The sequence below is a fragment of the Glycine soja genome, chromosome 3, assembly GCF_004193775.1.
Source record: "Glycine soja cultivar W05 chromosome 3, ASM419377v2, whole genome shotgun sequence".
Taxonomy (NCBI): Eukaryota; Viridiplantae; Streptophyta; class Magnoliopsida; order Fabales; family Fabaceae; genus Glycine; species Glycine soja.
Genome location: NC_041004.1, coordinates 2,426,550 through 2,443,922, shown reverse-complemented (window position 1 = coordinate 2,443,922; position 17,373 = coordinate 2,426,550). Strand labels below are relative to the sequence as shown.

At 34.3% G+C, this 17,373-nt stretch overlaps 2 protein-coding genes across 2 annotated transcripts; one reads left to right on the top strand and one right to left on the bottom strand.

Annotated features, from left to right (window-relative positions):
- Nucleotides 1–797: 797 nt before the first annotated feature.
- Nucleotides 798–6,978, top strand: LOC114405855. Its single transcript, XM_028368365.1, has 2 exons — nucleotides 798–3,476; nucleotides 4,918–6,978. Exon 1 carries the CDS (start codon nucleotides 906–908, stop codon nucleotides 2,799–2,801), a length of 1,896 nt encoding a protein of 631 aa, XP_028224166.1. The 5' UTR covers nucleotides 798–905; the 3' UTR covers nucleotides 2,802–3,476; nucleotides 4,918–6,978.
- A 697-nt stretch (nucleotides 6,979–7,675) lies between these two features.
- LOC114405856 (LOB domain-containing protein 19-like) lies at nucleotides 7,676–12,714 on the bottom strand. The gene is made up of 2 exons (XM_028368366.1): nucleotides 12,208–12,714; nucleotides 7,676–8,210 (listed from the first exon to the last, which is right to left on the bottom strand). Exons 1-2 carry the CDS (start codon nucleotides 12,517–12,519, stop codon nucleotides 7,884–7,886), a joined length of 639 nt encoding a protein of 212 aa, XP_028224167.1. The 5' UTR covers nucleotides 12,520–12,714; the 3' UTR covers nucleotides 7,676–7,883.
- Nucleotides 12,715–17,373: the final 4,659 nt, after the last annotated feature.

Sequence of the window (17,373 nt, the reverse complement as noted above, 5' to 3'; positions counted from 1 at the left end):
CCCTCCTAAACATCATTTAATAATTTAACAGAAAGTGGATACATGTTGGTTACATGACTTTTAATGAAAACTTATGTCTAAAATATCTTCATCTTCTTCCTCTTAACTCCATAAAAGACATGACACTATTTTCAACCAAAAAATATTTTAACACTCTTATATTTTTCTTTTATCTCTAATTGGACGTAAACTCACCTTGTTGGTACGCATGTGTTATCACCCTTGCTTATTCTTCTTCTTCTTTTTAGTTCAATTTTTTTGATGCATGTTGGATCATTTGGTTGCTAACCTGTACGAGTTATATCAAAATTAATTGTCACAAAATTTATTATTTAAATTTACATGCACATTAAATATACATTAGAAATTTTAGTGTTATATATAACAACATTATTTATTTTATAACATAATTGACCTATTAGTTCAACTGGTTAGATTGTCATGCTAATAACGCAAAAGTCACACAGGTTTGACTCTTGCTTGAACCATTAATTTCAAATTAATTCGTAAAACATGTTTTTGAAAAAAAACACTTACGGATTGGGCTAGTCCATAAGTCTCATACGGATTAGCTAATCCGCCCAATCTGTAAGCCTCATAAGGGATTAGTCAACCTCTATTTTTTATCAGAAGGGCAAAATGGGAAAATTGTGCAATTACTGAGTATACCTGCAATTTTGCTGGGTTGCACGTAGCAATGCTCCCGAACCCACCCCCAATCTCCCAAACCCAAGCCCAAACGTCATCAGAGTGATAGAGAAAAAAGCACAAGACAACACAAAACAAAACCTCAGCAACAAACAGAAACAGAGAGAGAGAGAGAGATAAAGTCATCACTGCTCACTTTCCTCACTTTCCTCACTTTCCCCATCCACACACCCACCCTCTTCATCTTCATCTTCAGCATGAATAATTCCAACAAACAAGAAGAGGAAGACGAGGTTTTCCTCCCGCACCCCCCCGATCTATCCCCTCACAACCCCCCTCTCCCCAGCAACACCACCTCCTCCTCCTTCTCTCTCCTCTTCCCCTCCTCCCCCTCCTCCTCCCACTCTTCCCCTTCCACACCCCCAAATTCCAATTCCAACCCCCTCTTCATCTCCCCCGACCCCCACATCTCCTCCCAGTTCTACACCTTCACCCCTTCCTCCCACGCCCTTATGCTCCGCTCCCTCCTCCTCCGCCGCCTCCCCTCCCCCTCCGACATCCGCTCCGCCACCCCCTCCTCCGTCCTCTCCTCCTGGCGCACCGTCTGGAAGGACCGCAATGAGGACACCGCCTACCTCACCGCCTGGAAACGCATCCAGGACAAGCTCACTACGCACCACGACGTTTCCACCAACACCCACTTCCTCTGCTTCAAAAACAACCCTCACCAGTTCGTCCCTCACCTCAACCAGTGGCAGCACATCGTCATGTCCCACCACGCCGACACCGACCTCAGCCACCTCAACCTCAAGGACACCCTCGACCGCATCAAGCACCACTGGACCGTCGGGGCCAAATTCTACGGCATCCCTGAGAGCTTCATCCGAGTCTGCGTCGCCGCCTGCCCCGTCTGCTCCTCCTCCGCCACTGAGGGCTCCGGAGAGCCCTCCGCCGCCATTTCGCGTGGCAAGCGGCGACGGTTCGAGTACACCGAGAGCTTCGAGGTGCCGGCCGGGGAAGTCCCTGACCGGCTCCAGCAGCTCGCCGCAAAGCACAAGGTTGTGCTTTGCATTAGGCAGAAGTATATTAGGTATAAGCCTTTTATGGCTGAGGTTAAGGACTATGCTTGCCATAGGGCTGGAGAGCCTGCTGCTAAGAAATCTAAGGTTTTGAAGAGGGAGCCTTATGCTTCTAAAAGATGTGGATGTGGGTTTAGGATTAGGGCTATTGTGCCGATTGCGAATTACAATGAGAAGGATAAGAGTTTTGTGTACCAGGAGGAAGGGGTGGCGGTTTTTAAGTTATATGCTGTGCATTCAGGGCATGAGCCAGGGCCGTTGGACGGGAATGCGAGGATTATGCATAGGGTTGTAGGGCATAAGGGTGGTGGGTTTTTGATGGTTCAGGAGAGTAATGTGTATGGGGTGAGTGAGGAGATGGATGGTGAGGGTGGGTTTGGGGGGTTGTTGGGGAAGGAGGATGGTGGTGGTGGTGGGGATTTGCAGTTTTCGGTGATGCAGCAGGTGCAGGAGTTGAGGACTGAGGTGGGGATGTTGGAAGGGAAGGTTGGGAAGATGCCAAGGGAGATCTTAGCGGCTGTCTCCAAGGAGTTGTTCGAGGTTTTGAATAAGGTTAGGAGTATAGGGGAAGTGGGGTTGAAGCCGGGGGCGATTGAGTTGATTACTGATAAGGTGGTGGAGGATGATGTGTTGGTTGGGGACAATGATTTGGCTAACTGGAGTAATCATCACGAGAGGATTTATGGGGATGGCAAGGACACGGAGCTGATTGAGGATGATGAGGATAGTTTTGGCCGGACTCTGGGAGAGGTTGTTTCGTGGGGTGATCAGATGACGACAGAGTGCAGGACTCAGAAAGATGATCTGATGAGTGACACCTGTAAGCCTGAGAAGTGGTTGAAGTGCAGCGACTTTGATGAGAAAAGCATTCTTGATTGCGAGGATATTAAACTAACCAAGCCTGTCAGATTGATCAGACACGACGAGGGTATAGTGTCGGATGTAGTAGGTCTTGGCTGTATGCAGGTCGACAGTTTCTACCAGGACAACCCTAAATGGTATGATTCTCCTTGTGCTTTGGATACTGGTACTGATTGTGGAGATAGTGGATTCCGTCACGGAGAGATTTTATAGTGCCATCTATGAACATTCAAGTTAATCTACTCTAACTTAGAGATCAAAATCCGTCAAGGCTATTTACCAACCCCTTCCAACCAATAGAAGAGGGATTGTACATTTCTGTATACAGAAGATTGGAGCCGCTCACATGATGCCTTTTAGGTGTATTTATTATTATTGCCTGTGGTTCTGTAAAGTATAACCAGTATGCTTCTTGCACATAACTTTGTTATGAGTTTGACTATATCTGATAACCTTGTTCATGGCCTTCGGCTTTCTTGGTCCGTATAATGCACATGAGCACATCAGTGTTTCCAGTAATCTGCTTTTGAACTTTTAAGAGATTTTTGTATGTATTATGAGGAGCTACTACTGGTGATTTATTTCCATATTGAACTATTGTGTGTTTGAAATTTTCTCATAATGACCTGTGTGTGCTGTACTCCCTGGCCATTTGCTTTACATATTTACTCATTTCTTATATGCCAAAGATCATTTGGCTTCTCACTTCTGGTTCAATTTGAAGATTATCAACTTTTATGCCATTGGGGTGAGACAACCCAATCTATCATCAGTAGCACAGCCCAATTGTTTATTTCATCTTGGCCCCGCATGTCCTGGCAATCTCTTTTGAACTGAATTGAAGAGTGATGGTTTTTGATGCCATAAGCCCATAACACATCCCTTAAGGTATGCCTGTTTTCCCCTACTCTGGAACTTCAAAATTATGATATTTATGGATTCTTGTATTGCAGCACCCTCTTCAATCTTCATATCTTTATACTGTGGTTCTGATGACAAATGTTATAATATATGATGCTTGGGTACATGATTGGCTAAGAAATTAAACAATAGTTTTGAGGAAGATGTCATTTATTCTGCATGCAAAGCATAAAATGGAAAGTACATGTCTTCCTCGGGTGGGCGTAGACATCGTTATTCTTTAGTTGGGTGAATGGGGTACCACACTTGAGATTGAACTGTGCTACAAATCTGAATCCATCCCTCATAATTTTGATTCAACTGATAGTTTTGATGGATCAATTAATGTACTAAGAACCTATGACGATGCTCTTAGAACACATCTCTGCCTTCTCCAAGTTACGAGGCATTCAAGGCACATGGGATTCCAATAGTTCGTGCCAAAGGTCACAATTTTCTATTTTTGCAATCGAGTTAATATTTACGAGTTGTACTACTTGTTGAATAAATTTTCCAGATATTTTGGTTTTGTTATACTTATATGTTGCACCATCCTGCCTGAAGAACTGGTTGTAAATCCAGTTAGACTTCTAACATTTTAGGCAGTTCGGTGAAGAACATCATAGAGGTTGTTAGGACCCTACTGGCCTTGGGCCTAAGCCCAACAACTGAGCTGAATAGGGAAGTTAGAGAAGAGCTGCTGATGTGGCAGTCAGTTAGAATATGGGAGTGATTATAATGATCATTCAGTATCTTTCTGTTAGAAACCTTATGGGTTGGGCATAGAGAGTATTATCTCTTCTCTGAGGAGCATTTGCTCTGGGATTACAGGGGTCTTTCCTGTAATATTTCTGTTTTTTTTCTCCCAATCAATAGTATTATTCTGAGTTTCTATTAAATCTGGTTCCTATCAACTGTGTACAAAAATTTGGTTGCATTGTTGTATCTAATCTGTATGAAAATATTACCAGTTTATTGCATGCCTTGTTGGAATTCCAATGGATGCTCTAATATCTTTGTGTAGAATGGAAGATGTGAATACATCTTTTTCATCAACTAATTTCATGGTCGAATGAGTTCATGGGCTGTAGCCTAATATTATTTTATGGAGCTTGTCCTGTTCATTACGTTTTATTTTTGAAGCAGTTCTCTTATATATACTCCTGAAATAGGATCTTTCCTTGCCAGATTAAAGTGTCACTTGACTCACTTCTAGCTGTCTATTTTAAATTTGTGGGCGAAGAGTGTTAGGTTCAATGCATTTTAAATTTACCTGTAACTATATGATGCTCATGGAGTTTTACATCTTTTAATGCCTTTGTAACATGCATATAGGTTACATAAAGATGACGTTTATTTTTTGTTTCATTGCTAGAGTTAGTTACCTTTTTTAGTGCCTAATTATAATTTTACGTCCGTCTTTCACAAGTTCCCTTTGGTTCTGAGGGAGACTGATCTGGAGGGAGATGCCGGACGCTGCAAGGACCAGAATCATGGTATGTCCTTAAATTAGGCATGCTTCCACATTCCGTTATCAGGCTTGCAGTTTTGAGATGAAAGCACACCATAGAATCTATGCCTTGTTTTTCGTTGTGTTTACTATGCTAGATATGATCCATTTTGAAGTCCTGAATCTCTATGATGGTACATTCTCTTGCATACTTTTAATCTTTATGAAATTGATCATATTCTTTTGTGGCTTTAACTCTCCTTTTGATTCTTCAGTCTTTATAATAGTAATTATGCTTTAAGATTTCATTGGTTGAGTCAAGAATAATTTTTTTTTTATTTGATTTGATCTGACAATATTATGCCAAGTTGTGCTCTGGAATATTCTGTAACTTTCAACTGTTAGAACATAACATCATATGTTGTCTAATGTCTCGCAACAATAGACTTTATAGCTTTGAGGTGTTAGTATAATTTTTACACATATAGGAAACAGGTTTTGAAATTTTAGATAAGTATAGAAGTATATATTGTTTTTATACATATTTTTTAATATTTATGAAATTTGATCATATTCTTCATTTGTGATGTTAACTTTCCTTTTGGTTCTTTGCAATATCTATAATAGTAAATATGATCTAAGATTTCATAACATTGAGTCAATAATTAAAGAATTTTGATGTGATTTGACTCTAGTATGCCAAGTTATGCTCTGGAAGACTCCTTCTTGCGACCTAAAAGTGAAAGTGAGAAGTAGAAAACTCTTTCTTGATGGAGCCCCTCCTAAGCTATCACAAGTTTTTCTGAAAATAATTTCTCATTGATAATATTTCAATCAGGTCTGCCCTTTAAAGAAGGCTTACAAAGAGATCCCTAATTAATATAATGACAACTAGCAATCATCCTAATATAAAATAATAATAGATCCGAAACCAGGGATTCTAATATTTATATCTTATGAAGATAGGGAAATATAAAGAAACAAAATAAACTAAAATAATTCAAGACTTAAATAAAGAGATATAATAATCCTAATTAGTGGTTCACATCACCTAGTTATGTGAGCAGTGCCTTTCTCTTATTAGTCTCGTGCATATGATCAGATGTGACATTGGTACTATTTCTTATAGGAGAATGAAAGAGTTATTTACTAATGTCTTAAATAAACCATTCTTATGTTAACGTGTTATAATGATGCAAATAATTCTATGTTCGTAATGGTGCAAATAATATCTTTATACAGTATTTAATGGTGCAAATACAAATGATTCACAGTTCTAGAAAGAAGTCTTCTAGTCATTTTGACATAGTTTATCTCTTTCTAGTGATTGACTTATTCTGAATATCATTGAATTTTAGTTGTTAAATCATTGTTGATATTTATGAACTTGGTCTCTAATATTCTCATAAATAGAACCGCAGAAGATGGCTATTTTGCATTTCTATGGGCTCAGCTCAGTGCTTAAGCCATGAAGACTCGATCTTTGATGAAGTTCGAGAAAACTGAGACTATGTTGGTAGATAATTCTTGGTTTTGTTTGGTAATTAATCTGTCTTTCTGTTTACAAGCCTTTGCCTTTTTGTCATTGTTGCCTGATAAGTGAGTGCTTTGTGGGGAAAAACACTTATGGCAGCGGTTTAGAAATGAATTGTTCCCAGGACATTGTGTCAAGCTGAGTTTTCTTTTTTACTTGGACGTAGTAACACTAATTCTTTAGGCTATGTTTGTGTATGTGATGCATTCAGTTGGCACACATTCTAAGGCAGCTAAGGCAGCATTTTGTGAGAAGCAAGGATTTCTAGCTTTGCTTTTAACGTCCCTTCGAGGGGGGTCCAAAACGAAAAACAAACACACACTTAGAAGTTTGTGATGAATTGAGTTTAAGAAAACAGCAGAGATGATCAGAAAGTTGCATGGAACTTTGAGTGCTGTTGCTTCAGCAATTCCTGAAATATTTCGGCAGTGGGTGGGTGGAGTATTTAAAATTATCTTCTTGTGGATTATTAAATAAAATGTGATTCATTTTGGCTTCTTGTTTCATTATTTGTCTGGCTTGTTTATGTGTCTTCCTGGTTGGCACCAAGCTCTTGGTCACATACCGATTGGATGGCTACTATCAGTTAAAAATTCATTTACTATTTGTAATCTTTGTCGTTGACTAAAATTCTTTTAAACAATCTGCGTTTTTTGTAAGTTGATTCTCAAATGAACGTAGCAGAACTTGATAATGCTGCTTTTAAACCTCTATGGCTCATACTTTTCATAAGGCAAAACGATTCTTATCCAAAGATGATAAGTGCATTTTATGTTAATGTTAACAAGTGTTAAAAAACCACTGATTAAAGAATGAAATAAGTGTTAACAATTCTTTCATTTTATGTTCAATCAATCAAAACTGGCACATAATTATTATTTAGAAAGTTTTCGTGTTCCGGACATGGATTTGGTTTCGTACGGATGTCTAAATTTTCGGACTTGTAATAGTTTACGTGATTTAAATTGAAAAAAGTCCGTACATACATGTATACAAAACAATTTTGATAATTTGAACCAGATGCTCGACAATCGACATTGATGGTAGCTAAGTACTTTCTGCCATTTAGATGTTTCAGAATCTATGGATAACTAGATATTCATTATTTAAACCTGATACAATATTGCATCATATGCAAACGTTCTATTTGATTAGAATAACTATTTTGTCCATGGTATATATTCAGTTACTGAGAGAAAAAAAAAGTGGAAAAATTCTTAGCCAAAGAAAGAGGGAGTAGCCACTGGTCATGTTACATAATTCTTCCATCTTTGAAAGTACTTTCTTCCAGTTGTACAGTTAGCAACATTCTCAGCAAATTAAGCTAGGTATGATTAACAAAAGCATTGGCACCAAAACACAAGAAAATGAAAATTAAAGCAAAGTTATGTTATCCTCAGGGAGAGTTAGATTACTGGAATCTAACTCCGGGCAAGTATTTGCTCACAAATTCTCGAGCCAGAACTCGGAGTTCCCTATCGTCGAGTTGTCGATTCGATTGATCGAAAACGATGCTGCCTAGCGGCAATGATGCTGAATGTGGTTGAAGAGGACCAAAGTGCATCATAGGGGCACTTTGCAAGTCAGCATTTGGTGCCATGTGATCTGAGGAATGAAGGGTTGGTGGTGGTGAAGAGCTTTGAGGATGTGGAGGAAGAGGAGCCACTTTCACTGGCAATCGCTGCATCGTTGCGAGATGGGCCTGGACATAGGTTAACTCAGCCTGCAAGTTCATGACCTGCATCATTCAAATTAACATCTAGTAAATCATTGTGTGCTTTCTACCACATTATGGCATATAAAACAACCTAGATGCAATGTTTTAAGATTTGATAGTTTGTTATCTCTCTTGTTTGTTTAAGCAATGAGACGCTAGAAAACACACTCTATTATCGGTTGAAGTTTGTTTGAAATCACAAAAAACTTGTGGATTCCATTTCTTATTTAACACTTTTCACTCATATTTTTGTAGTTTTTATTAAATTTTAACCAGACTCATGTTTAAAAATAGTGTATTGAAAAGTATTGTTGGTACCCGTCTTGTGCAATATATTTAGTTAGAAAGTATTCATAAAGCTAACCTCTAGAGTACAAAACGAATGTGCTTATCATGATAATAACATAATACGTAACCATCAAATTCTCTGTGATTGACAATTACATTGATTGACACCCTAAAACCAAATACAATGAGTATTTCAACAAGTGGCTTGCTTAATAAATGTTTATCTTTTAACTTTTGCCCATAAATCTAACGAGTATTACAATATGCAATTAATTTGTGACCATAGAGTATACATATAGCCTAGTAACTCCATCTCTCACTACTGTTTCTTTCTTCTGTTACTATTCTAGTATATGGAGGGGCAATGAAATTCTAACCCGTTTATAATAAAGGGCAACAGTACATATCAGGTGCACCATAGTTAAAATTATTTATATATCATAGTGACACTTACTATATATGTCAGAGATATAGATATTATAACTTAATAATTTCTGCATATATATTAATAGAGCGATTTTTTTAAGTGATTAACTGATAAAAAGTGCTTTTTACCCAATCATAGAACAGACAAATAGTAAAAGAATGTCAGAGATGAAGAGATAAAGATTATGGTCACTTACCCGAATCATGTGCCGGCATTTTAATACAATTTGAGATACTCCCAATTATACATGCATGTGAAGAATATTCTCATTCAGAGTTAAAAGGATAAACTTAAGCTTCAATATTATTTTATTTTGACCGTAACATTTACTTTGCTTGTTTAATTGCAACTAAAAAAAGTCCAAAATCTTATCCAAACAACTTTTCCTTTCTCTTCTAGAGGCTACACAGAATCTAGAAAGGGGATACTTAATTGGTATTTTGTAACTAATCACATAGGGAGTGGAATTCTACCTAATTAAGTTGAGGAATTAATTGGTGTATTTCTTCCCAATAATGGCCACGAATTAATGGGAATAATAACATTATATTTCTGGTGTAATGCGTGCAAGTGTTAACTTACTATTTTGTCCGTGGTTAATCACAGTCTTCATGGATGAATGTGTGGAGAGGTTCTACCAGTCAATTATTGCATCTTAGAATTTAGGTTATTCTTAATGCATTCTCTAAGATAAGGAAAAAGGCTGTTGCTATTGTTTCACGCATAAGATTATGCATCTTTATCTATCTAGTACGACGATCAATAATAAATAATAACCTTACTATAGTACTTTAGACTTGTCAAAGTAAAACATTGGAAAATAGTGTTACAGTAACCATTTTAATAAATAAATCTACAACTTTACATCCTTAATTTTAACTAAGTAGATTAAGTTCATAAAGTTTCATATACAATTCAAAAACTAATTATTACTTTATCATACACAACTTTATTTTAACTTACGTGTAATAATATGATATCCAAAGTATATGTAAATCACTAGTTACACTGCACATAGTACTGAGTGTAGATTGATGAATTTTATCATTTTTTTAAAATTAAATAAAATCAAGTGTATAAGTTTGCCAGCACACACAAACAGATACATGCAAAAGCGAGTGTATTACGTGAGAAGAATTAGTAAAGTAGTTTTTCAAGTCTTCTTTATGTCTTTTTATAAACACAGTTATGAGACTAATTAATCCCCCCCTCTTAATTACAATCTCTAAGATTCAAACTCTTAATAACATTGGAGGTAAAATTGCTGTAAAAACTAAAAAACATTGTAGATAAAACTTGTTTCCAACAACTCAACTAATAACTCAATGGATGGACAAATAGTTCACTATGGTAACTGAGTTGATTAATGTGCTGAATATAATAACATTGAATACAAGCGTGTGGATTTTAATTTTTTTCTATACATGAGACTGTGACCCCCTATTCAGTAGTCATCACTTTAAAAAAGTTACTAACATCACCAAATTTTAAGTACAAAACCAGATATTAATTATTAATTATAGTTAAACAATATTGCATTGGACTAAAATTTTCTCACAAAATCATTTTTTTTAACTACACAAAATCAAATATAAACGAACTATATATAGGAATATTCACGGGAAGGAACATCTCCACTATTTTTAATTACTTAATTTTAATACGTTGTGAATATTGATTACCATTTGCTAATATACAAATGTGTACCGTAAACTTTATGTGTAGCAAGAGTTTGAAAGTCAAGACTTAAAAATATTTGAATATTTCTCGAGCTGCTAATTGCGTTGCTTGGTAGCTCCGGCAAGCATCAAACAACCCTCCATAGTCAGCTACACCCAGTTGGCGGCTGCCATCACCACACCTCTCTTTATAAAAAAATACTAGTTAATAATTAATTAACATGAATTTCACAAAATTTTATTCATTGAGACCTAATTTTCACAACACATGGATTTCAGGTACCCAAATTCTTATGCTAAATCTAATCATGTACTAGACCTCTTTGGGTAGCTAGGTTTTCAAATACCATAGTATAACATGTTACTAGGATTCGTTTGATATAACAGAACGAAATGGAAATAAAATGAATTGAAAAGAAAGTTTTAAATTAAAGTAGAATATAAAAATAGAAATTCCACGTCATTTTACTGCAAACAATGGCATCCTTAATTAGCTAGTAATAGTATATAGTATACCTGACTATTATGCCCATATATGGCTACCTTGAAATCACACAAAACCTACCTACACTTATAGGGGGCGTCCTAATTGAGTAGTGTATGACTTCCATGGAAAAAAAAATCCAAAAGCTAACAAACGTGTCAAAGCAAACTATAACAATATCCTTAATGGTAAGATCTTGACCTACGAGGAATGCAAAACAGTGATACTTGTCAAGAGACTACACTGTAGAAAGTACAAGTGTAGGAGCATTTCACACCATGGCGCATGCTAGCATGATCACTAGCAGTTAATGTGTTAATTAATTTCTATCCATCTTCTTCTTTCTCCATTAAACTAAAATATTCAAGCATAATGTAGTTGTGAATGATTGATCTAATCATCTAATACGCGGTGGATATGAACTAAGGATTCAAGAACAAGCAAGTTAGCATTAGTACTTATTCCCACATATATATTGGGTTTATCACCTATTCAAAATTTATAGTTTTTAAAAACAAAAGGAAAAGTAACTATAATATATACAAAACAATTTTGATAATATAGAATGGTTAATAGAGAAAGAACGATTAAGAGGGTGTAATGAGGGATACTATATTAACTTACACTAGTTCTTTTGATAAAACAATTATCTTAACTTTCCAACTTATGATATTTTTTAGTTCTTCACATATGTTCTTCTTTGGACACAATTCTACCCAACACACTCTCATTCTAATTAACCTTAGTTCGTTACAATGTCGGAGATTATCTCCTTCCATTAAACTCAACCTTTTGGTTCTAATTATGATATATGCGTTCCATTAAAGTTTTTATCAGTTATTTTTTAGGAAATTTTTGAAACAAAAATAAAGAGATTATTATATTGTCTAAAATTAAACCCTTGTTGGAGACAAAAAAAAAAATGCATTATCTGGAGTTTACTCAGAAATGCAACAAACCAAACCTCCAAGGGAAGATATATACACACAAATTAAACCCTTGTTGGATATGCTTTTATACTTTTGTTATACACATAAAAATCTCTGGTGACCAATTATTAGAAAGAAAAGGAAGTAAGAGATATAAATAGAGTGAAGTAGGGAATATTAAAGAGAGAATTGGAGTGAGATATATACATACCTGTTGTTGAAGAGCAAAGAGGTGACCAACACAACCATAAACGGGGTCTCTAGCCCTAGACAAAGCCTCATAGCAAAGAGTAACAACAGCATCAAGTCTTTTGTGTGCTGGAATCCTCATGAGTAACTTGGAGGCATTGCTAGCACCAAAGACCTTGTGCACCGCAGCAAAATGAGCCGTTCCTTGGTCTGAGTCAAAGTATGGTGCAAAAATGCAACCCTTCACACACTTTCTCCTCAGAAACTTGCAGGCACCACAAGGCCCATCACCCCTTTCACTTCCACCAGTATTCTTATTACCACCACAATCCATTTTGTTCCCTCTCTCTCTATCTCTCTCTCTATAATCTTTCCTTGCTCAGGGTTGAACCAAATTTTTTGTGGGACACCAAAGAAAGAGATGATATATAAATGAGGTAGGTTTGTTTGTATGTTACTTGCTGCTAACTTGATTTTGATTTGATGTGGAGAGAATAATAAGTGAATGCTTTTGGTGGTGGGTTACTCACTTGAGATGGACTAGCTTGGTGGTTCAATCTTCATTAATTTTGCTTATTATAGTGAAGACTTTGATTTCAGTAATCCTGTTTAGTACCATGAAATTTCCGTGAAAAGTAAATGCTTTTAAATTATAATAATCAGACGTGAGATCATAAGTATATGAATGAAAGACGCAATTTCTCAAGTATTATATATATGTAGTATTATTCTTTCCTGAAGAGTGTTAGAAAAACATTCATTTGATAGGTTTCTTTTAATGTTTTTTATTGGTTAAAATTTAAATGAAACTACAAAATCAGAAGTGAAATTTATTAAATAAAGTGGGAGATCTCATGTAATTTTTTTTTACAAATTTTAATCAATAATAAAGAATGTGTTACAATCATCAAGCAGCACGCGAATCAATTAATATAGATAATTCTATATAATCACATTAAATACTTTATTCGAATATGATTATTTCTCGTGAAGGATATCTATGATGATGTTATCTAGCTGAAGCAGGTGAATCAATTATTGTAAGATTGTGTCACATAATTGCCTTCTTATAATAAAAACTTTCACAATGTATAGTAATTTTGTCCGACTCATGCATGCATGGTTGTTATCTATAAAGAATATCTATAATCTCTAAAATAAATGTATGATAGAAAATATAGTAACACTTCTCTTAATTTAAAGTTGAAGTTTCACTCATATTAAAGAATTATATAAAACTTAGTGCTACTAAAATAAAACTCAAATTCTAATACAAAAAAGGATATAAAAACATGTAAAACAGTAAATTAAAAAAATAGAAACTTTTTATATTTTTACAGAGTAATAATATTTAGACTCATTTAATGCATATATTTACTTTCATTTCTTTTATCTTTCACTTTTTTATCATCATTATGTCATCTATTGTATTTATTTATATTTTTTCAATCTCTTTCCTCTATATATGATTGTTTATAGGGAAATGGGTACCATGATTCATCACTTCTAGAATTTTATGAGAACACTGTTTTTGGTTATGTAATAGTATTAAGTTACTATATAGTGTGTTGTGCATCCAAATATATATATATATATATATATATATATATATATATATATATATATATATATATATATATATATATATTAAATTTGTGGAAAAGGATCTGGTTGATCCCAGTAGAATGTACTCTTGAAGAAAGTTGGAAAATCTTAAGTATGATTAAGCGAGTGATTACTATTTTAGTTAGTAAAAAAATATATGTAGGGAGTTGTGTTGTGGGAGCTGAATTTGGTTCAAAGTTTGAAACTTTAAAGCCACGCAAGCAAATAAGTTTAAGAAGGGAATGTAGTAAGGGGAAAGAAGAGGGCTTGCGTGAAGCAAACACAATGCTCACAACACGGTGATATGAATTGAAGGGTGACACTTGAGAGTGAGATGAAGAGTTTAGTAGGTGACAGCATAATCAGCTTCCAACCGCCCACGTGCCAGACCAGCTTCCTACAGCACGTGGGACAAATTAAGCATCCTAATTCCTTCAATTCAATATCGATTTACATAAATCTAATTTTTCTGATGTCTCTCTTTATGTTATCTTTGTACCGTTTTTTTAAAATTATATAGTTTTAATGATTTTTAAAATTAAATATTATCATTAAATATTAATATAACTGATATAAAGTATTATTTTCATGGAACAGTAACAATATTAGAAGAAGAGATAAGTGAAAAGTCAAATTTCAATCTATAGTACATATCCATCCTAGAATTTCTAGACCCTCTCATTGTCTCTCACCTGTCACACCTCTCATTATTTTTTCTTTAACTTAATTTCTTGTTCCTCTTCCTCCAAATGCACAAAGCACAGAAGTGACACCATGAAATGGAAATTACTATTGGTGCCCTGTGCTTCCTGGTAATAAAGTGTTACACTTTCTTTCACCTCGTACAGGATTCATGCCCTCATTTTTTTTCTTTCTGTCTAGTACGAGATTGTTTTCCCTCTCGACAATGCCAGTGTTCTGTCTTTCACCTTTTGGAATAATTCTTGACGTGTGACATGTTTAAATATAAAATATGTATATTTGAGTCTAGTATTAATTAGTATTATTGTTTGCCAACAACATCTACCAAAATTAATAGATAATTGAATTCTTTAAGTATACATAATGATAAAAATTTGATTTTCTAGCATTACATATGAAAAAAATTTGTTGAAAAAAAATAAAATTTATTTAGATGATTTTTATACTTCTCAAGAATTAATCTTATAGCTTTTAACTATGAAAATACTTTATTTCCAAGGAATTGAAAAAAAAATAGTATTATATGTTTCTATACTTCTATTGGCCAAAATTCTTTCTAACTGTGATAGTGAAATTAATTTTCAACCATGTTGGAAATTAAGTCCGAGTTTTTTCTTAAAATTTGAATCTTGATAGTGCAGATAAATCTTACTCGAGTTGCTGTTTACTTTCACTGTGAATTTTGAATTCGTGAGAAATCATTGATTGATATAGTGATGTATATATATGTTTTGTTATTTTTTTTGTGGTTAGTTTCTTGTAGCGGAAAAATTTCAATCCATACCTTATATATCAATTTTGACGGTTAATTAGGCATTGATTTCTAGATTTATAACAGACTAGAATTTGTCTGAAAATATATTTTACAGTAATTTTATATATTTATATTAAAAAAAAACATGGTATATTATTTGTAAAAGAAAGCTGTTTTTTTTTACAGCATTTGTAAAAGAAAACTTAGTAGTAATTAAAAACTGTATCAGTTGTTTAATCGGTATTTTGTATGATTTTTCTTTCAAATTTGTTAATTGATGAAATGTCTAATTTGCAGTTGTTAAAAGACTGTCAATCATCGTACGTAGATTCAATCATTTCAGTGGATTTAAAAGTATCTCACTTACTAGGATTTGGTCAAGTAGTATAATCAAACAAGTGGATTCACAAGTTGGGCTTGATTTCCATAAGGTTGTATTTGCTTTTTGAAAATGGAAATAATATTAAAAATAAATTTTTGCATTTTTTATCATAACCCTTTCTATTTTTACCCACTAAATTAAACACAGCTTAATGTTTCTCAATTACATGAAGTTTTATCAATAGAACTTGTGACAACTTTGAGCAGGTTTATCTTTCCTATTCCCAAAACTTTCATTCTATCCAAAGAAAAAAGGCATCAACTCATCCACTCGCGGAAACCTAATATATTAGAGGTTACCGATCGAGATTGGTTTTTCGTTCATTTTATAAGTGCATACTAAATAAGAACATTTTATATAGAGAGAGATGTGTGAATATTTTGCTCAGACATATCTAGACATTTTGTTTGTTGGTTGGGTATTTGGGCCATTAAGCCATTAGTTTTGAACTTATTCTGTAGGTGTTGATCTTTATTTTATTTGTCTACCTTCCTTATAATCTTGCTGAATGTTCCATTAGCATTGGCCCATTTTTGTTTTGTTGGACTTGGATGGATACAATTACATGATGATAGCTGGGTATTTCCAATTAGATGGGTATTTTCATTTTGCAGTCCTTTTCTTCTTCTCTTCTACTTTTATAAAGAGAAATGTTAGTCACAGTCTTTTAGACACTTTCCTCCCAACTCTCTCTATCTCTATCTATGTGATTAACTGGATATTTTAATTGTAATTCAAGGCCTGAGATTTTATTATTCTCATTTTTTTAATGCATTATTCTCATTTCTCGTTATTAAAAATATTCTTATTTGAAACATCCCGAAAATATGTATATTGTAAAATAAGGCTAAATTATTTCGTTGGTCCCTTATTTTTAATTTAGGCTGCAATTTGATCCTTTATTTTTTTAAAAGGTGCACAATGATCTCTTACATTATTCTTTTTATAGCATGTTTATACTTGAAGTATTGTCTTTTTTAATTTGTTTTTTCTGGGATAAACAAGCTATTAAAAAAATTTACTTGAGCACGAAAATTGCATTGTTTAATGTATATGTATTTGCGATAACAGTCAAGCTGTTGGTTCAAGTAGTAATATCGACAAAAATTAATCATCAATAAAATCAATAGATATTTATTAATAACATGGTTACCAAAAATATGTATTCGCAATAATTATGGGAGAATGGTAAGTGCAAGAACAGTGTGTAGAGAGCCGTGCGTGAAGGTTTACGAAGGGGAGGCTTGGGCTCTATTGTCAGCGTTGCAGTTTGTTCAGGCAATAGGTTTAAAAAACGTTAATTTTGAAGTGGACAACAAGTTGGTAGCAGACAAGGTTTCTTATCCTACAGTTGACGAGTCAGAATTTGGTGATTTGATTCATCAATGTAGTATGATATTAGTCCATAATCCAACCTTTAAGAGACATATTAATGGTGTGGATCATGATTTTCAGGTCAACTTAATGATGAACACTTGGACAAAGAAGGCAGGATATCCAGTCATTCAATTCATGTTGAATTGAAAGATAGTAGTATTTTGGAATTCAAAGAAGTATTATGAAGTTGCTATAGAACTTACATGCATGTTCCATTTACTTTGACAATGACTTTTTAACTTTCTCCTTTGAACATAACTGTGTTACAGGAGACTACTGTCTGATGTAGCATTTGATTTTGCAGTCACAACATTATTTTTATGTTCATATATATTTTTAAAAAATACCAAATACAAATATGAAAAATG